Genomic DNA, 21,371 nt, shown 5'->3' with positions numbered 1-21,371 from the left:
CACAAGCTCATCTTTGATGATACCAGCCCATACCAGTACACCACCTCCACCTTGCTGGCGTCTGAGGCGGACTGGAGCTCTCTGCCCTTTACCGATCCAGCCACGGGCCCATCCATCTGGCCCATCAAGACTCACCCTCATTTCATCAGTCCATAAAACCTTAGAAAAATCCGTCTTGAGATTTTTCTTGGCCCAGTCTTGACGTTTCAGCTTGTGTGTCTTGTTCAGTGGTGGTCGTTTTTCAGCCTTTCTTACCTTGGCCATGTCTCTGAGTATTGCACACCTTGTGCTTTTGGGCACTCCAGTGATGTTCCAGCTCTGAAATATGGCAAAACTGGTGGCAAGTGGCATCTTGGCAGCTGTACGCTTGACTTTTCTCAGTTCACGGGCAGTTATTTTGCGCCTTGGTTTTTCTACACGCTTCTTGCGACCCTGTTGACTATTTTGAATGTAACGCTTGATTGTTCGATGATCACGCTTCAGAAGCTTGGCAATTTTAAGAGTGCTGCATCCCTCTGCAAGATATCTCACTATTTTTGACTTTTCAGAGCCTGTCAAGTCCCTCTTCTGACCCATTTTGCCAAAGGAAAGGAAGTTGCCTAATAATTATGCACACCTGATATAGGGTGTTGATCTCATTAGACCACACCCCTTCTCATTACAGAGATGCACATCACCTGATATGCTTAATTGGTAGTAGGCTTTCGAGCCTATACAGCTTGGAGTAAGACAACATGCATAAAGAGGATGATGTGGTCAAAATACTCATTTGCCTAATAATTCTGCACTCCCTGTATATTCCCACCCATTTAGATATCCTAATGTTGACTTTGTATTTATATCATTTGTAATTCCAAGTTCCTTAATATAAAGAGGCCACAAGAGGGGGTGTTAGATCAGTATAGGCCACAGTACCAATACCTAGTATCGATTTTCGCTCATCTTTGTTTGGATGGCACGAATTTGAGGCAAACAATAAAACACAAATGCTAAAAAAATCAATTATTCTGATGTTGATCTGTGACGAAACAAGCAGTAAAGATTTATATAATTAGTCAAGTCATGTTTATTTGTATAGGCCTTAATCGGAAGGAGTCTTAAAGGGCTGCACAGACCACAGATTATTGCAAACCACAATGTTACACCATCCCCTGATCTAAAGCCTACACGAGGGCAAGGAAAAAGTAAATATTTTACACTTATTTTAATTGAAAATCCATCCACCAATTAAACGTTTGCAAATAAATAGAAGAGAATTACTGAATGGTTTCCTCTAAAGTGTAATTTTTAGATGAAATAGCACTGTGTAATATTGAATATGATGTTATCTATCCTAATATTTTTTCTTTTATTACATGTTTAGCCCGGAGTGGCACGTTTAATGCCTTCGTAAACAATGTACACTACGTTGTAATCCATACCAATAAAGACAATTTTATTCTATTCTATTGCGGCTTTAGGCTGGAGATTGAGAACGTAAAGCTGGAAGCTGCAGCAAAGCAACAGTCGAACAAAGTTGAAGCTCTTCAGAAAGCTTCTCAAGAAGAAGCAAGGGTGAGTGTAACTTGATTGCATTTTCAATTTTATAAATTATGACTGCCTTCTTGACATCATTAAGGAAATCTATTTTCTTCACAGCCGTCTGACAGTACAAATGGAGAAGTGGTTGGTTTTGGGGGGCATTACGTTTGTTTGATTTAGTGTGCATCTTTGGCTTTTTCTAAATAAAGGTTGGGGTGTTTCTCTACTGTCTTTTAAGTCACTGCTCAATGATTGCTCACAATCATGACATGATTGATTCCTTTCCTTAATTTTGGGTGTCTAAGCGCTGCCTTTTCAAGGTGCATGTTGCAATCTATTCAAAGTCCTAAGTTGAAGCCAAATCAGCCATGTGGTTCTTAATTTTAAAAACACTACACACTTGAATAAATGTAAGTGGTCACTTTTGGGTTGTTCTCTTTTTGTCTTTGTAGGTCAGAGCTCGTTTGGAAGATATGGTGACTAACCTACAAAGTACTAAAATGACACTAGAGGATCAACTCAATAAGGAGGTAAGTGTTACTTTAGTAAATGTAAATGGTCAGCATTTATATAGCGTTTTTCAAGTCAATGAAGACCTCCCAAAGAGTTTTACAATGTGCTTTACACTTAACCATTCATACGCACTCACTACCTGCTCACTGGGGGCATTAGGGATTCCGTGTCTTGCCCAAGGACACTTCAACATTCAGACGCTCCCCTACTTGTGAACATTCAAGTTACGAAAATTAGATACCAAAACATTTTTCAGGATGTCGAAAATTATTCGGATATTGCTGTAAGTTAGATTTTGTGTTGTGTGCACCCTTTTCTGAGTACAGGACATTACTGTAGTGCTTCTTTCTGCCACTACCTGTGAGAGATCACCCAGCATCCACCCCGAAGAAGAAATCCGCTTCCCCTTCCTAGTTCATGTGTAAACATACTATATTGTATCTCCAATGCGTTAAGAACTTTGACATTTTTATTGTTTAATATCTCGTGTATCCATTCAATATTGTTGGTGAAAAGTGAATAGAAAAAGCGAGTCGTTTCATCTGAAATGAAAGTGGAATAAGTAAGCTTGATGTGGTTGAAAAAATGATTAGATCGCTTTTTTGCTGCCAGTTTTTACCACGGAGGAGGAAGTCGCCTAACTCTTGAAGCTCATCTTCCAAAAGTACTTTTGGAAGTTGTCTTTATAGAGCATATAATATACTTATACAAACCTAAAATATAGCACTGAAGCAACTTGCAAACGATCGTAAGTAGGGCAGCGTCTGTATAACACGGAGCAGCCGGGAATTGAACCTGCGACCTCTGATCCCAAGCGTTTTACCTAATAAGCTACTGCCACCCCAGTGGATATATTTGGATTAACATTAAACACAAGATGAGGCAAAAGTACTCACATTCTGTACTCTGAGTTATTTCTGTGTTCTGTGACCCCCCCAGGATATTTATCCGCTCTGAGGTGGGGTCATAAAGTGAAAAGGTTGTAGGGCAGGGGTATTGAAACCTATGGTACGTAATGTGTTCCCAGAACCCCAAGTGAAAATATATAAATATGTTTGTTTTAAACATGAGTAAAAATATCGTATAGTTAGTGCTGTGTACAGTATAGGCAACACATGTGTATTTGATTAAAAAACATAAATAAATAATTAGGAAAAAGGAAATGTATTTACCTTTGGTGGGACATGACTTGAGCAAGTACAGTGGAGTTTTTTGGGGATGCGGAGTGGAATTAGACTTAAAGGGACGGTGTGTTATGTTTAGTGCCTCCTAGTGGTTAAAAAAAAACTTAATTCAGTAAGAAATACAAACATTGATTTGAATAAAAGGCAAAAATGCATGAACTATCATACCAGTGTTAATTTTTATAAATATTTATGGGTCGAGAAATATGTATTTCCTTTTATTCGTAGCGTCCCTACCTAGAAGTTACGGCTATGTTTGTCTGGCATCTTGTTGCTGCTCTTGGCACTGATTTCCACTCGCATTAGACAATACAGTGCCATCTAGTGGTCATCTCTCACTCACTGGGGCTTAAAGATTAAAAGTGATTATAAAAATTTAGCTTTTTTGTATATATCCTTTTTTCTTTTTTGCTACTCATTAACACAAAGGGCACATACCGGGAATTTCATTTGCATTTCTATGATAACAACATACCTTGTACTACTTACTATGTTGTTATTATGTTATTACCAGGTTAGTTATTGGAAGGAGAGAATAAAAAAGAAGAGGAAAGGAAAGAGTGAAAGAAAGAGAGGAAAAGCAAGAAAGGAAAAAAGGGACAAAGAAAGAGAGGAAGAAAAGGGAGAACGAGAAAGAGAAAGAAAGGAAGAGAGAAGGAGAAACAGGGAGAGAGAAGAGGAAGACTGAGAAAAGCGAGAGAAATAAAGAAAGGGAGAAAGAAGGAAGAAAAAGAGTGAAATAAAATAAGAGAAAAGGAGAGCGAGAAAGTAAGAAGGAGAAAACAATAGAGACATAGGGTTAAAATGACCCAGTCGACAACTGAAAAAATAATTTCACTAGAAAATTACAATTACAATGACTGGTGAGCTATTTTCTGAACATGTCCACGGCCACCTCTGCTATCCTCGAGGCACCAAGTTGGAGACTCCTGCCTTAGAAGATTTTGTTGCTTTAACCGCCTCCTTGGTGAATTGAATGTTGCAATATTTCTTGGCAGAAGACACAAGGAGGGTGGTCTCTTTGTATTTCCTAATAATCGCATGCTTTGTTTCCATGGTCATCATTCTATATTTAGCACATTTTTTATTCTAAAGTCTAAACCTTTTTTAATTTTATATTTTATATGCATACTTTTTTAACCTCGTTGATATTTGTTATCTGCATATTTTGTTTTATTTCATGCATGTTTGCATGCAAAAAAAGTGGATGTAACTTCATCTGTGCTGTAGGTTGTGCATATAGCATTTTTGACAATAAAGTTGAAAGTTAAGTTGATATTCTTGCTTTTGCCTTTAGCATTGCTGTATGTCCTTGCATCTATAGTTGAGCAAATTCAAGTTTTTTTACACAGGATTCTGAACTGAACGAAGAGAGAAAGGAGTATTGTAGGAGAGAGTTCATCCAATAGTTTTAGTTTTTGGGGGAAATGCCGTAACGAGGGGCCCAAAAAAACTCCTTATTCCACATCGTAAGGCAGAGTGCCCTATTCCGGGGTCTACTTTACTTCATACTTTACAAGCCAAATTATGAAACAAATGACAAAAATACGTATTTGTTTTTTTTCTTTTACATATGTTCAGGTGCAAAAGCAAAGCTTGTTGTCCGACAACGCCCACGATTCGCAGGCCATGTGGGAGGAAGAGCTCAAGAGCCGCTCCAAGTTAGGACTTCGCCTGGCTGAGCTGGAAAGGGAAAAGGGGGAACTGAGTAGTCAGGTGAGCTTAATCACGACATGCGATTTTTTTCATTCAACACCGATGTCGTAGCAGACACCATCGTTTCTTTCGTGGATATTGACTGCTTTCATGTTGTGTGTTAAGCTGGAAATCGAGAAGAAGAAGGCCAAAAAAGTAGTGGAGCAGAGGAAGGCCGTCGATAGTCGTCTGGAACAGGAAATGGAGAGAAACAAAGAGCTGCAGAAGGAAATGTACAGGTGAATCTGAACCTGTGGATTTGTTTATGCCTGATGTCAAGTCATGTTTATTTGTATAGCCCTTAATCACAAAGAGTCTCAAATGGCTGCACAGATCAAAGACTATTGCAAACTACTCTTCTTGGCTCTTGGGATCACTAGTAGACCAGTGTTTTGAGAGCGAAGGCTCCTGACCGGAACAGAGGGGGAAATTAAATCTGAAAGATATGAGGGAGCAAGTCCTTGCATGATTTTGTATACTACTAACAGAACCTTAAAATCACATCTTAAGCTAACAGGGAGCCAATGCAGGTTAGCTAAAATTGGGGACAGCGAACTTTCTTGTCTCAGTTAAAAGCCTCGCTGCAGCATTTTGTACCGGCTGAAGGCTCTTGATTTTGGACTTGGGGAGACCGGAGAGTAGTGCGTTACACTAATGGAGACGGGAGGTAACAAATGCATGAATTATATTCTCTGCATCCAATTGAGATAGCATAGGGTGAATTTTAGCAATGTTGCAAAGATGGAAAAAAGCTGTTATTCTTAACGTGTGTTTAAAGGACAGATCGGGGACAATTATGACACCTATAATTTTGACTCAGTCACTCTGGGTGGTATTACATTTGTCAATGTTCAGAGCCGATTTGGAGAACAAGTCACGGCATTTAGATGGACCAATGACCAGCATTTAGGTATTTTCAGAGTTAAGGCGCATGAAGTTGAATGACATCCATTCTTTTATTTCAGTGAGGCAGGCCTTCAAATTTTTACAGCTTAGTGTGACACATTCCTCCATCAGAAAATATAGTTCAATGTCATCTACGTAACAATGGAAACTGATATTATACTTGCGAATAATATCACCTAATGGAAGCATGTAAATGCTGAAAAGAAGGGGGCCAAGCACTGAACCCTGCGGAACACCACAGGTGACACTAAAGGGTTCAGATGTCATTTCACCATATTTAACACAGTGCGTCCTATCTGAGAGGTAGGATCTGAACCATAAGAGGACTGTTCCTGAGAGACCAATCCATAAGTTTACCTAAGTGAGAAGACCATTTGAGCGGGAGCCGCGTTACTTTCAGTTTGAAATATGTCCACCGGACCACCAAAGCACCACTCCCAAAGCTGTATTTGCTAACATTCAAAGTTAGCGTTTTGGTTTGCTATGCGGTAGACCCGGGTTCGATCCCCGGCCAATGCAGACAAAGATGCCCTTTACCCAAACACTATTTTGTATTTTATTCATTTATTTTTAAGGATTTTATCACTTGTTTATCCTGGGGCGTTTTATCTCCTTTTTAAACAATGTTCACTACGTTGTTATCAATGACAATAAGGACACTTCTAATTCTTATCCATTCGATGTTTTTATTCTACTTTATTTCACTAATCTTTTTTGAATAAAGTTATTTTATTTCTTTTTAACCAGGGAATGGATGACTGGGAGTTGAACCTATGTATACCATATAGATAGATAGATAGATAGATAGATACTTTGTTCATCCCCGAAGGGAAATTCACATTTCCAGCAGCATCCCTGAGCTGAGAACAATCGAGAACAATCGAAAATAACACGGGAGCTGCTGGAGTGGCTGCCATTCGTGACGGCGCCGGAAGACAAGATTCAATTTGAATCATTTACAAACAAACAAACAATTGAATCATGTACAAACAAACAAAATATTCATGTTTCAATAAGTGGAGTGTTAATAAATTATGACCCTTGTCAAAGATTTCTTTCAATTTCTTTGGCCACTTTTTAGAATCTCAGAAACGGCAGTAAAAAACATATATCCATCCATTATCTGCACCGCTTATCCTCAGTAGGGTCGTGGAGGTGCTGGAGCCTATCCCAGTTGTCTTCGGGCAGTGGGCAGGGAACACCCCTGAACTGGTTGCCAGCCAGTCGCAGGACACACAGAGACATACAAATCACTTGTTCATACACATCCAGGGACAATTTGGACCGGCCAATTAACCTGACATGCATGTTTTTGGAATGTGGGAGGAAACCCAGGCAAGCATGGGGAGAACATGCAAACTCCACTGCGCCGCTGTGCTGCAGTAATAAACATATTCAACCAAATTAACAAGTATTCTTGATTGGCCCATAAATAAAACACATGACCTGACAGTAATACATTTACTATATGTATTGTTATAATATGACTCTTGCAATCGTACATTCAACAAAGGTTAATGAAATGACAATAAAGCCTACATGTAAAATTTTGAATCAAAAAAAATAAAATAATGCAACCTATGTTTATTTGGAAATAATCTAAGCCTGGTTGTTAGCCTGGTCAGTTGCAGGCTATCAATTGTCAGAACCAGAACGGAAACAGGACCCACTTGCGTAACGTTTTCCACAAGTTTTATTGAAGGAACGAGGAAGGGCTGCACCCACGATCCAGCGTTTGCTCTCATACTCGGCTTGTGATCCAAACACGGAAGTGGATCTTCCGTAGCAAGTGATGGCGGTGTCAGGGGCGGAAAACTGGTCGGTAGCCGGGACTGGGAGAGCAAGACTTGGTTGGGGTCGGAAACGAGTCGTAAGCCGGGACGGAAGAGCAGACGTGGTCGGGATCAAAAACGGGTCGTGAGTCGGGACGGGAGCAGACATGGTTGGGATCAAAACAGGTCATAGCGGGAGACAAACAGGAGCAAAAAACGGGACAGGCGTGAGTCAGGGTCGAAAGAAGCTTTCCTAGTATACACAGAGATTCACAGACGGGCTGACACCAGGGGATTGACAGGACTGAGTTCAAATAGTGACAGAGAGCCAATCAGAACCCGCGGCGGGTGGCGCCAAATGAGCAGGCGCAGCTGAGTCACATCAGTAATCATGACAGCAATAGAGAATAGACCATCACAGGAACCTGCTTTCATGCTACCGACTTGGGGCTAACTTTAACCAGAATAACAAACTATCCAGGCTTGATCTCTTATCTTGGTTTTGTGCAATACCCTGCTTGGGCGTATTTTTTTGTTGTGCCCTCCTGCAGATGGGTTGACAGAAGTTAATATTTTGTTGGCTTGTGCAGTGTATAGGAACATATTTGCTTCCCACCTGTCTCCCATTTTTAACTCCTGACCCATTGACATGCCGGATTTAGAGGAAATTACCAATACTTACACCGTCAATTACCAATGAGTCGGGTCTTTATCCGTATTGCTTTTTTTTTTTTTGCCATATTCCTTAAAATGGCTTCAAGGACACGGACATTACTTAAAACTGCAAAGAGGAAGCTGCGGGACCAAGACACGAGTGGTGGTGGCGGTGCACGTGACTTTTTCTCTCCACAAAGCAGCCTTAAGATGGGTTTGGGAAGACAACACCAATCGGATCGAACTTCTAATGGAAAAGAAAGGGTTGGTTCAATGTTTTCTGAACAATATGACAAATACAGTTTTCAAAATATTTTTTTTCATGCCTTCTGGTCCCAGCTCCTTGACCTCCCGGAAAAGAGTCAGTTAGAGGAGGAGGTGCGCAACCTCAAACGCAGATTGGAGACCTCCGATGTGGAGCAGAGGCAGATGGAGCAGTACCGGCGAGAGGTGGAGGAGAAGGTCCGACAGGAAATGCATCAGAAACTACAGGAAGTCAACATCTTCCTGCAGGTGCGGGATTGAAAAAATATTTTTAGATATACAAATCTCACTTAGATACAGCTACAATGTAGTGTACTTTGAAAGATCCCTATCACCTTAACACCCTTTAGCGTACAGTAGTTGCCCCTAGGTACAATATGAATCCGTACTGTGGTGCGGACTGCATGTTGAAACTGAAAAGGAACAGATTTGATTATATTCACCTCTGGTGTGAATTGACTTAAGCTAGTACATTGGAGTAATGGGTGGATGCAGAGGAAGTAGGAGACGGCAGATTAGAATTGAAACTGATTTAAAATCTTCCACTTGCGAGGCGTGTCATGTCCTTAGAAGACTTTGTTACTTTAATCGCCTCATTGTTCAGAATTACTGTCCCGGTCGTCGATTTGTTACAGTAATTTTATTTTGCGTGTGTAACAATGCGTGCGACTTCTTTATGTTTAATGACGGAAAGCTTTATTTCCATGGTTATCATGTTTTTGCTTTTCCCTTTAGCAACGCAGCAAGTTTTGGGACACATAGCTAATAAGGTACAAAAATTGTGTCACACTTACTGACATAGTCTAAACAAAGAACACCAGATTTTGAACTAAAGAGGGAGTTCAGCCAATAGCATATCAGCATCTTCATGAAGATTATTATATGACTTCATCTAATAACAGACTGGCATTAAAGTGATGTACAAAGCATGTAGTTCACACTAACACCACTAAAATTTGAATTGTGAACATTCTTGGCCGCACCATTGTTTTTATTTTTGACGATGTCGCATTTTGGGAAAAATACCGTATTAAGGGCCCGAAGAAATTATATTATCCCGCATCATAATGTGAAAATACTGTACAGTAGGGACGCCATCTACTGTATATTTAATTTTGGTTGTTCCTTCTAGTCCCAAGCAGCAGCTCAGGAGGCACAGGACCAGATAAAAGCAGCCAACGAGGCAACCCTCCACTTAAAAATCCAAGAACTGGAGAGCGAACTGAACCGGGCCCGAGCCTTTCAACACGATTCCACGCGCACCGAACTGGAGCGCTTCAGAGAACTCTACAAGGAGGAGCAGAAACTCCGCAAGTCTCTTTCTGCTGATTTGAAAAGGTCCGGATGACAATAATTTGATCCAAAGTGAACCATGTTAACAGATATTTTCCCTTTTTCTTTTTACAGGACTAACCATCAGCTCTCAGAAGCCAGTTCCAGATTGGTCAGTGAGCGGGGCGGACCTCTCATCACCTCACCTGGTCCAGGACCACCGATGTCCGGTGTTGTGGTCTCTCTCGGGGCTCCGTACTCTGGCCTTACTCCAAGGTCCCTCGGCCCTGTGATTGAAGGACAGAGCAGCAGCGTTGAGGACTACCTGACCATGGTACGTCACGAAAACTGTACAGTCGGCCCGCAGGACACGGTGTACCTTTCCGAGGTGGGCTCGTAAAACAATATTGTCATAAGGATGGGTTACTAACCTATAGTCATTCGCTAATGTATGTGAATTTCCCTAAAGGGATGAATAAAGTATCTATCCAGCTATCTATGTCTCTATCTAGCTACTGTATTTTTCTCTTTCCCTCCATATACTGTATTTCTCTCTCTCTCTCTCTTTCCATCTACTGTATTTTTCTATCTATCCCTATATCTCTATGGTATCTATCTATAAACTTCAATACTCCAGATAAAAATATCAAAATGACAAAATTGTATACAGTAAGTACTACTTAATGTGTAATAAACATATATATGATTAAATAACATTGTAAATAAATAGATATGACTGTCTGGTTTAATGCTCTGTACAGCCCTTTGAGACTATTTGTGATGAAGGACTAAACAAATAAACACAAGGTGGCATATTAAGGAAACATATCTTATTTTAATTTAGTGTGACATGGCTCGAGCTGGTAGTTGGAGTTAGTGGGCGGATGCAAAAGAGGGTCGATAAAAATTAAAACCGATTTTGAACTCCGTTTTGCGAGGATTATTGTATTGCTCGATCATCTCAAGCTTTGTTTCCATTGTTACCATCTTCTTGCTATTCCCTTTAGCATTACTGCAAGTGTTGGGACCCATAGTTAAAGCAAAGCATTTATCACAGGAGATTCTAAACTAAACAAAGAAAGGGTAAAAGTGCATTGTGGGTGGGAGTTCAGCCAATAGGATATCGGCATCTTTATGACTAAAACCCAATACTTCTGTTCTTTGTGATTTACGGATTGAGTGTCCAAGATTTTTTAAGTTACACATCCAAAATGATACTCGTGTTTATGTTTCCTAAAATGTTCTATTAAGAACCTAAGGGGCTGGTCACACAGCCGTTTGCGGCTGAATCACGGCTAAAATTTTGCGGGTTTTTTTTTGCCCGTGGTTGCCCGCAATGGAAAATGCGCAAAATTGGTCAACCCACTGTTCATCGGTGGTATGCCCGCAAAACAGACGCCGGCGACTGTTCCGCTTCCTCATCGCGTCATTTCCGCGTCATTTTCTCGTGTGGACCACGGGTATAAAAGCTCCCGAGCCGGTGTTGTGCCCAAAACCAACTCCTACGCAAAATCCACCCCCCCCCCCCCCTCGCGTGAACGCGCATTCTGCTGCGATCGCTTTTGTTGGAAGCGTGCATTGACGTTGGTGACTTTTTCATCCGCGTTAAGAAACGCATTTTGTAGAATACGATCGCACTTTATTGTTTAAATAAACGCGTTATATAGACTAGGATCTCACAATTGTTATAATTAGCTCGCTTTATTGTTTTAATAAGCGTTTTATATAGAATACAATCGCTTTTGTTGGAAGCGCAGCAGAATGCGCGTTCACGCGAGGGGGGGAGGATTTTATATACGGTGTGCATTACCGTTCGATTACGTTCACAACAAAAACAAAGACAGAATGGTTTAAGTTGTATTACATTCCCAACAAATACAAGACGAAGTGGTTCTGGTTATATGTTCGCCATTACATTCCCTAAAAATGATATAAAAGTGAGATAAAACGAGGTAAAAGTGGTTGTAGTAGCGAGGGGATGCAAATCTCGGCAGGGATGTATTTCTCGGCATAACACCGGGCTGTAGAAATCATAACCGCTCAAGACACAGTCCCGTGAAGATCAAGATTTCAAGCTATGGCACCGAAGAAGCCAATATGTTATAATTGTAATAGTTTTTCATTTTGATTTTATTATCTTGAAAAGAAATGTCAAGAAATAAAAATGGATTAAGACGAGGTCACTACGGTGACGGGGAACAATGTTCACCCCTTGACGTCTCGAGCACAACTGACGTGTGCTCGGCAAATCGCGCTGTATATACGCGGAGAAAGGCGTTTGACCGTCACACGCGTAACACGCTAATTTCACGTAATAACACCGCGATACAGGCGCAGAACATGCTATTACCATGCTCCACCCACGATTATCCGCTGAAATTTCCCGTCCTACCCATGTGTAACCACGCCCTGGCCGCGGCCAGAGCACGTCGTTCCGCGTCATTTCCGCGTCATTACCTCGTGTGCCGCCCGCGGTTAACACATGCTCAAAGTTTTGAGCAGCTCAAAACTTTTTCGCGCGGCCAACCGCATGTGAATTTCCGACCGCGAGTAAAGCACTGCTGTATCTCGTCTATATGGCGGTCTCAAAGCGTCCAACAGCGCCCAACAGCGTCTGCTTCACGGCCAGAAATTTCTGGCCGTGGTTCAGCCTCGATACGCCCGTGAAAGGCTGTGTACCCGCGCTCTAAAGAATTGAGCAGCGCAAAACTTTTTCGCGCTGCCACCCGCGCGCGAATTTCCGACCGCGTGTTAAGCACTGCTGTATCTCGTCTGTATGGCGATCTCAAAGCGTCCAATAGCGTCCGCCTCACAGGCAGAAATTTCTGGCCGTGATTCAGCCGCAAACGGCTGTGTGACCGGGCCCTTAGTTATGCTTGTTAGGCTTTTTAGAACTCTTTTACAGCAAGGCGCAATCACACGATTGATCACTCATCAAGTTGAAGCCGTTGCCTCGAATTGATGCATTATATTGCAAAATTGTTGTTTCTTCAGATGCAGCGTCAGTTGGACCGAAGCATATCCAGGGAACTGAACAAAGGTGTGAGAAGAAGCGCTCCAAACATCTGACGATGTCCTATATAGTCAGATCACAGCCGCATTTCTTTCTTCTTTACAGCTACAGCAGAACTTGACGCCTCTTTGGCCCGCATGTCTCCGGTGGGTTCGGCCTCCAGGGTGGACCTGGACCCCTTGAGCAGAGCAAAACATCAGTATTTGGAGGTCCTAAAGAAGAACCATGAGATCTAAGAAACGCCGAGAGGGACTTAGTTGAGGTAGAAATGGCCGAGAACATGTTTTTGAATGAAAGGGACAAGTTACACATCGTAACGTATATTTGTACAGAGCTGTTTGTAATACTGACGGTACATTCAATTAGGAACCAGCAAATCCAATGCACATTGCACTTAAGAACTCAGGAATGGGTAGAATGATTAGCCACAACAGTCAAAACTCGAGTTTACAAAATACTTTTTGTTGTTTCGTTTTGATGTTAAAAATGAAGGTAACGTGTTAAAAAGAGCTTTTTTATTTCGACTGCAACTGTCCAGGATGCTTTTCACTTTCGGTCCTTGTACAGTATAGCCTGCAAGCTTTCCTGTTAGTTGCCTTATAAATGGGAATTTGGTTCTGTAAGATCTAGTATTTTGTCGCTGTCATATGAAAAGAAAATATTTCTGAAATGTGTTGGTTTTTTCATTGTCTAAACCAGGGGTCTCCAACGTGGTGCCTGTGGGCACCAGAGTGCCCCCTACAGGCAGATGAGGTGACTGCAGACCTGTTCCAGTGCCAGGTCAATGATTATCCAGCAAAATGATTTTTTAAATAGATACTTTATTCATCCCCGTATGGAAATTCACACTTCCAGCAGTGTCCTTGTGTTGAAAAATAAAATAATAAAATAAAAGATATAGAATGCAAAAATACCCAATATAACGTGTTGATATAGAGTATTTAAATAGTGCTACGCAAAATACACACTGTAATAAAAATAGAGTAAGTGCAAATATGAGGGTGGAGTTTAATGTGGGCTTTTACTCCCCCGGGTGGAGTTAAAGAGCTTCATGACATGAGGAAGAAATGATCTCCTCAGTCTGTGACAGCAGTCTGTCGCTGAAGCTGCTCTTCTGTTTGGAGATGATGCTGTGTAGTGGATGTGATGAATTGTCCATGATTGACGGCAGCTTTTTCAGTGCCCGTCTCTCAGCTACAGTTGTCAGGCTGTCCAGCTCTGTGCCCACAGCAAAGCCCGCCTTCCTCACCAATTTATTAAGACGAGAGGCATCCTTCTTCTTAGCGCTGCTTCCCCAACACACTGCTGCATAGAAGAGGGCGCTTGCCACAACAGTCTCATAGAACATTTTAGCGGTTGACTAAGTCTATTTAACCCTACTTCCAATACTTAGCCTGGTAATAACAAAGTAACAGCATAGTAATAATATGATAAGTTCTTATTTTAGAAGTACATATAAACTGAGTGCCCTTTGTGCTAATTATCAACAAAAAGTTGCTCCCACTTGAAAAGGGTTGGATACCAATGGTCTAAACTAATGTTTCTTAACTGGTGGGTTAGGACCCAAAAGCGGGTCACGGGCCTTAGTAATAAAATTGCTAAGAAAATGAAAATAAGGGTCAATTAGACTCTTTATCAGGTGATTGCGACAATGCCCTGCAAATTTGAGTTGACTAGAAAAGTTTGTCTACTCAGATACTGTAATCTGTTTATCGCAGTTGATAATGGGACTAGAACCCCCTTGTGATGGGCTAAAATCCAGCAAGTCGCCCCCAAAAACACAGAATTTTCACATGCGCTCTGCCAGACCCCGTTCGTAGCAATAGTCGACAGGAAAACAAGGATTACAGCCACAGGAGCCGTTTATTTTAGACAGAAAGAACGAAAAAAAAGGGAGCTGCGACGCATGACAAAGAATTCGCTCTCTCAGCCCCCGGTCTCAGCAATAATCATTTGGGAATAATGGATTGTGCAGCACTGCTGCTGTTTGGTTTGATTGGAAAGAAGGCTGTCATGCATGACACAAATTTGCCAATTTGGTCCCTGCTTTCAGCAACAGTGGATTGGGGATAATGGATCGCGGCCACAACGGTGCATTTCATTTTTGGATGTCAAGAACGGTACGCCTTTTGACCAAAGATCCTTAAACTGGTCCCCGCTCGCAGTAATATGGGATTGGGGATGATGGGTTCTGGCCGAACAAGTGCAGTAGATTTTAGGTAGAATTTCAGTCATGGCAAAAAAAGAGCTGCCGGGCCAAACAAAAGTACACTCTGCCAGTCCTGCTCGCATTATCGGGGATAATGGATCGCAGCCGCACAGGTGTAGTTCACTTTTGGTGGACAGAACGGCAAAAAACACCACCAGACCAGACCAGACAAAAATGTGACACATTTTCATTTTATATTTGTGCATGTTGATTTGGTTAAAATGTTTGGTTAAGTGGATTTTGTTGCTTCACGGTCGCTATGTGACATTCAATTGTGGCGTTTAGGCTATTTTTGAATTGATTCATAAATATTTGGTCAAAATATTTTCAGAGGTACTCAACTTAAGACGTTATTCATATCAGTGATGTTGATTATTGTTTGTTTTTGCATACCACTAAGACATTTCTCTGTTGAATCCAGGACCTTTAATAATGGTGTTTAAGGTTTTTGGTATGAACTGATACATAATTTACTGTAAAACGATGACCTTTCTGTATTTCAGAGTTCATGTGAGAAAGGCAATAAAACCAATTGAAATGTCAGAGTTTGGGATATCATTTTTGTTGTCTAAGTGACAGTGTGTAATAAGTCGCATCTAGAGGTGGTTGAAGAAACAGCAAGAAGGATTCCACTTAATAAAATTGGTAAGCCTACTTTCATATTTTCTTGGTAAGCAAGTATGAATTTCATCTAGCAACTAGACATAAGAGCTGCTATTAAACCCCACTAGCGACAGCAAAAGACCAACTGAGCTGGATACACCCGGAGTGGCTGCAATCAGCTCATCGCTGGAGTTGGTAAGAGCTGGTGTAAGTGGCTAACTTGAGCTGTTGGCGGGGATAGCTACGAAAAAGGAGAGTAAAAGATTGAAATTTTTTAGAAGTCTGCACCCTGAATCACGGAAATCAGCTGTGAAACTAAGGACTATGGCCTGTTGACAATGGGCTAGAGAAGAAAACAGTGAAAAACAGTGTCAAAAGATGCCTGAACTCTAGGAGTTTGCAACCATCCCATGCAGGGTTGTGTGCAGTTTTCGCTGAAACAATTACTGGGACAAACTACCTTTGCAAAATGGTCATTCAGTCCACTCCTAGTAGCAAGATGGCAGCGAAACATGTCATCTTATTTAAAGTTGTGCCATTTAATTACATGTTTTATGTCTAAAATCATGTATTTGAGATAGTGAATGTGTTTTTTCCTTATAATTTTGATCAATAGTGTTTTTTTACACCACCAGGAATTCCTATAGTGTACGGGTGCTTGAAATTCTTAAAAAATGCTTGAACTGTAACAGTTTTTAGAGGTTGGAAAATTTCCCATTTTCGAGTGAAGTGCTTTTAAATGCTTGAAATTGTTGCCATGTTTCCTGCCAGTCCGACTCAATAGACCATGCATTATTTAAGAAAAACAAATCAGGTCTGTGCAGTGGTTAGCGCGTGTGCGGCACAATTCTGAGGTCATAAGATCGAACCTCCTGTGATGAGTTTGCTTGTTTTCCCCGTGCTTGCGTAGGTTTCCTCCGGGCACTCCAGTTTCCCTGCCACATTCCAAAAATATGCGTGTCAGGTTAATTTGCCGGTCCAAATTGTCCCTAGGTGTGAATGAGCGAGCGAGTTGTCTGTCCCTGTGTGCCCTGTGATTGGCTGGCAACTAGTTCAGGGTGTCCACTGCCCGAAAGATAGCTGGGAGGGGCTCCAGCACCCCCGGGCCCTACTGAGCATAAGCGGTGCAGATAATGGATGGATGGAAATCAAGTCATCTTAAATCGACTCCAACACTACTTCACTTTGACGGTGCATTTCTTCTTCCCTTGTGACTCACGGTAGCTGGCATTGGTTTGTATGAGCTGAGATTAAGACTTAAATAAAAGTGTGGTCTCTTCAAACCCACAGATTCGCCGAAACCCAGCATCATAATAAATCCCCATCTTTGAAAAATCATAAATATTTACAGCCTGAACCGGATCAATTCCGTATACATTAGTTTCCACTTTTGTTTTATAATAAACCGTAAATGCAGAGAGAAAGCATTCCATCAATATTCCATGCACACATCGACACCTTCTCTCCACCCCTCATTAGTTTTATTTTGAAATGTTTGTACAGACTCTCGACAGGCTTGAAAGCATCGGTTAAGCAACTATTCCCCTCACTTATTCCAATGACAGAATATAAGATTGCCCCCCCCACCACTCCTTCCCATTTCACAGTCACACATCTTCCCTCGCTTTGATCCGCTTCTCAAATATCAGACACTCGAACATGCTTGTATTTTTCCTAACAACATATGCGCGCATCTGACAGCCCGGCCATTAAATGATATTATTTCTTCTCCCCAATTGATGCCACTTCACACAAGACACATAAAGCCTGCTTTGATTGAGGAGGTTACAAGCTGCAGATTTACATGTGACCAAGAATACAAATAGACAATCCGTGAATAAAGAGAAGCCAGTTGAAAGGATTGTTTTTTTGTTAAAGTCGTGACGGTTAAAAACAAAAGCCGGCATTGTCAGGTCGTCTTTTTGTTATTGATGCTCGGTCCCCCCCGAAAAAAGGAAACAGAAGCAAAGTCTTGTCATGTGGAAATACATAAATGTATCAAAGTTTTTCCCGTTACTTTAATCTAGTGGTGGGGATTTTTTTTTTCTTCGGTATGCATCAAGGTATCAATTATAATGAAGGGTGGATGATTGGAAGAAATATTATAGTGCTTGTCCCCCCAAAGTCCAAATTTTTCAGTTGTAATTTTATATTTCTATCTATCTATCTATCTATCTACCCTGGTCATATCCCTCGAGAGGGGTGAACGACAGCAAGACAAACACATACAAGAAAAAAAAGTAGCAAAAAACACACAAAAACATTTAGAATCTTGGCCAACCCAAATGCCCAAACACCCAAACAAGTTAGGCACATCGGCACCTAAATTGGTCATGCTTTCGTCTCTCCGGATGAAACGGGACACAAGAAAGCGGCCATGTCACTCGGGTCAGGGTGACACAACACACACTTTTGTTCAACAGCAGGGCCCGACAGCTTTCACTGGTTTACCCCTACCGCATCATACAGGTGCCCTTCCCATCCCTTAGAACGCGTCCAAACAGTTCCACGACTACTCCAGTTCTGTCTCTCACAATTTCATTTCTTAATCCACCCAATCTTGTCGCTCCTAACACTTCAAACACTTCACCTCAAAAACATTTCAAATCCGCGCTCAGGCTCCAAGTCTCTGTACCATACAACACAGTCGGCACAAATACACTCTCATACAGTCCTCTCTTATCATCCATACTCATTCTCTTGTTGCTCATCACTCTCCTCAGAGCACCCAAAACCTCTCTTCCTTGATTCACTTAATTTTATATACAGTTTACAAATGATATAACGGATAGAGGTTGTGAATAAATAATTCTAACAAACAATTTTTTTGACCAATTGATCAAAAGAGCCGAGTTAATTTTTTTCAAAACTCCTCTTGCATTTTTGGAGCACCACATACATTTTGACATCATGTCAGGAAAACAGATGAAAAACCTTTTTGAGTTATTCTGAAGGGTGGCTACACACACCTTAGGTGAATTACCGTTTTTGGTAGGTCCATATACTTAAATCAAGACACACATACTCTCGGATTTATGGACTTTTACTAATCATCTACTAAAGAAGCTTGAATAGAACACAACATAATAATAATAATAAAAAACAGAGACAACCCGAAATTGAGAACTTAAACTGGCACCATGTGGATAGACAACATAATTGGATTGATTATTACGTTATTGTCTTTGATAGAGTTCCCCCTTTCACGTCACACCAATACCTAGCAACAACGAGATGGTCTGCGTAGTTCTGCTTCGATGAAGATTACGGCCCAGTCTTTATTTCCAGGGCTGTAGAGCAATGAGGAATCTTGGTAGGCTTGAGGACCACAGGATGCAGGGTTTTGAAGTAGAGGTTGTTTCCTGTTGGCTTGAGGCTTCTCTGAGGTTGCTGGCTTTGTCCCACCGGTTTGGCCGTTAGCTTGATTAAGCTTAGCGGCCAACCTGGTAAGGATCTCTGGCTAATTGTTTACCTGAGACTTAGTGTTGACCGGCTAGGGTTTCGGTCCAGTTGTTGTTAGGATATGCCTTATACTTGTGTTGAGTTGACCTTAAGGCCTTTGTTTTTCAAACACAAATTGGTTCAATTCAGGTCATTTTGTTGAGAAATAACCTAAATAAATGGGTCGTTTTGTCTAAAACAACCCAGAAAATTGGGTCAATTGGTCCTATGTACTGGGTTGGTCCAATTTCCAGGGTTCATACAGGTGCTTTGAAATCATTGAAAATGCTTGAGTTTGAAGTTGTGTTTTCAATGATTGAAAAAAGCTTGAATATTGGGAAAAGAGCTTGTAAATGCTTGACATTGTTGCGTTTTTTTCCTCAACAGTTCGGCTAAAAAATGACGTCAACACTGCTCTCTGATGGTTCCTCTTTTTCATTGGATTTCTTCTTACTTAATTAACTTGGGGCGGCTGTAGCTCAGGAGGTAGAGCGATCGTTTTAGGATTAAGGGATCCCAGTTCCAATCCCGGCTTGTACGTGTTACATGCCGAAGTGTCCTTGGGTAAGACACTGAACCTCCAATATACCCCCAATAAGCAGGTTAGAGCCTTACATGGCTGCACAGATCACGGCCGCTATTGGAAAATGTGAAGCACAATGTAAAGAGCTTTGGGAAGTCATTGACTTGAAAAGCGCTATAGAAATGCAGATCATTTCATTTAACTGCAGCTGGCATGAGTTTGCAAGGCACTGTACTTTGTTGCGTTGCCCTCTAGGGGTTGCAATTAATTGACCATGTGCATGCTACATCTAAACAGGGCACTATGAAATATGTATTGGGATTACGTATCAATTATGGTCATTATGGGCCATGCAAAAATTTAAGGTAGCATTTCCCAGTGGTAAATTCTAATTGGAACTGAAAATGTGAGCTACTTTTGATGAGAGATTTGTCTCAAAAACAAATATAATTTAGATTGACTAAAGATCTAAAAATCACTTCTTGAAAGATTAAAAATTGCAGGTAAATTTGTGGCTCTGCAAAATAGATGATTCACACCGGATATTTTTCTTACAATGGCAATGGAGAAATTGGACTTGAAAGTCTTCAAAAAGTCCTTGAATTTGGCTCTGAAAAAGTGGCTCCAATACTGAATGGCACACATGCCTTGGCTAACACAAATACATCACAAATTCTAATCAAGTGGCATTGGTGGTTGGTTGGATCCCATAACCACAAAGGGTGGTAGAGGCACCATTTCCTGAGGTGTGTCTTAGGCGCCCATCCCTCTCCAGACAAACATATGTTTCCACCCGCTCTAGAACCGGGGGGCTTTCGCACTATAGGTGAACGTGCTAACCACTTCATTACAAAAACATTGGTAGTGATAATAAATAAAATTATATATTTAATACTGGGAAATGTATATCGGGAAAATGTTAAATATTATTTTGTTCAAAAAAGGAACTGCAATTTCTCCTACATTGCCATGTCGTCTTTCCCGAAATGTTCTTGCTGTGTACACAAGTGCCAAAGGAATTGGAGGTAAGATCTTAAGCCCGAGTCTCGGGTCAGGTCGGGCCTAAAATGTCAATCATTACTTTCGGGTTTGCGCTGGTCTTCTCTCTTGCAGAATTTTTTTAATTTGTTTTGTTTTTAAACCCCTTAACAATCCTGTAAATTTCACCTCAAATCCCAATCCAAGATGTACGAAAATTGAATGCTGTGTTCGAACCGTTTGGCCAAAGTCACCCTGAAGTTTTGCAAATGCTACTAAACTTGAGTTATCGAATTTGAAACGCACAGAAATAGAAGGTTGTTTATCCCTCGCCTTATTTTTTGCAATCACATGCTTGCAGATGAGTGTAGCATGGGCATCTTAGCTTAAAATCAGCTGGGACAATAGCATGAATCTTTACCTGTTCCCAGGTTGATCACACATTCTTTTAGGGGATGTCTAGGCCAGGGGTATCCAAACTTTTCAGTGAGTGGGCTAGATTTGGTAAACTGAAATTGTGAGGGCTGATTATTTAGCCTGGCATTTTTGAACAGTCACGGGGTTCATGTAGCTCAGGAGGTAGAGCGCTCGTCTTGGGATCTAGAGATTAACAGGGGAGATCGCAGTTCGAATCCCGGCTCCTCTGTGTTACATGTCGAAGTGTCCTTGGGTAAGACACTGAACCCCTAATGCCCCCAATAAGCAGGTTAGCGCCTTACATGGCTGCAAGGCCGCTATTGGGAAATGTGAAGCACACTGTAAAGCGCTTTGGGAAGTCTTGACTTGAAAAGCGCTATATAAATGCAGATCATTTCATTTCATC

The 21,371-nt window shown here is 41.3% G+C and overlaps 1 protein-coding gene across 1 annotated transcript in view; it reads left to right on the top strand.

Moving 5' to 3' along the window:
• LOC148363064 (alanine and arginine rich domain containing protein) overlaps nt 1-15,546 on the top strand; it is a 40,551-nt gene extending 25,005 nt beyond the window's left edge. The window contains exons 32-41 of the mRNA XM_088340662.1: nt 1,461-1,554; nt 1,639-1,665; nt 1,974-2,051; nt 4,800-4,934; nt 5,040-5,152; nt 8,353-8,758; nt 9,642-9,847; nt 9,917-10,115; nt 12,776-12,821; nt 12,900-15,546. Of these exons, the coding sequence (XP_088196788.1) occupies nt 1,461-1,554; nt 1,639-1,665; nt 1,974-2,051; nt 4,800-4,934; nt 5,040-5,152; nt 8,353-8,758; nt 9,642-9,847; nt 9,917-10,115; nt 12,776-12,821; nt 12,900-13,030 (1,435 nt within the window). The 3' untranslated portion in view covers nt 13,031-15,546. The remainder of the gene's footprint in view (nt 1-1,460; nt 1,555-1,638; nt 1,666-1,973; nt 2,052-4,799; nt 4,935-5,039; nt 5,153-8,352; nt 8,759-9,641; nt 9,848-9,916; nt 10,116-12,775; nt 12,822-12,899) is intronic.
• The last annotated feature ends 5,825 nt before the right edge of the window (nt 15,547-21,371 follow it).

Source organism: Urocampus carinirostris, chromosome 7 (assembly GCF_059441175.1).
Source record: "Urocampus carinirostris isolate Australia breed hairy pipefish chromosome 7, RoL_Ucar_1.0, whole genome shotgun sequence".
Lineage (NCBI taxonomy): Eukaryota > Metazoa > Chordata > Actinopteri > Syngnathiformes > Syngnathidae > Urocampus > Urocampus carinirostris.
The sequence above is the reverse complement of the archived record's forward strand: the minus strand, read 5'-3'. Positions and strand labels throughout refer to the sequence as shown.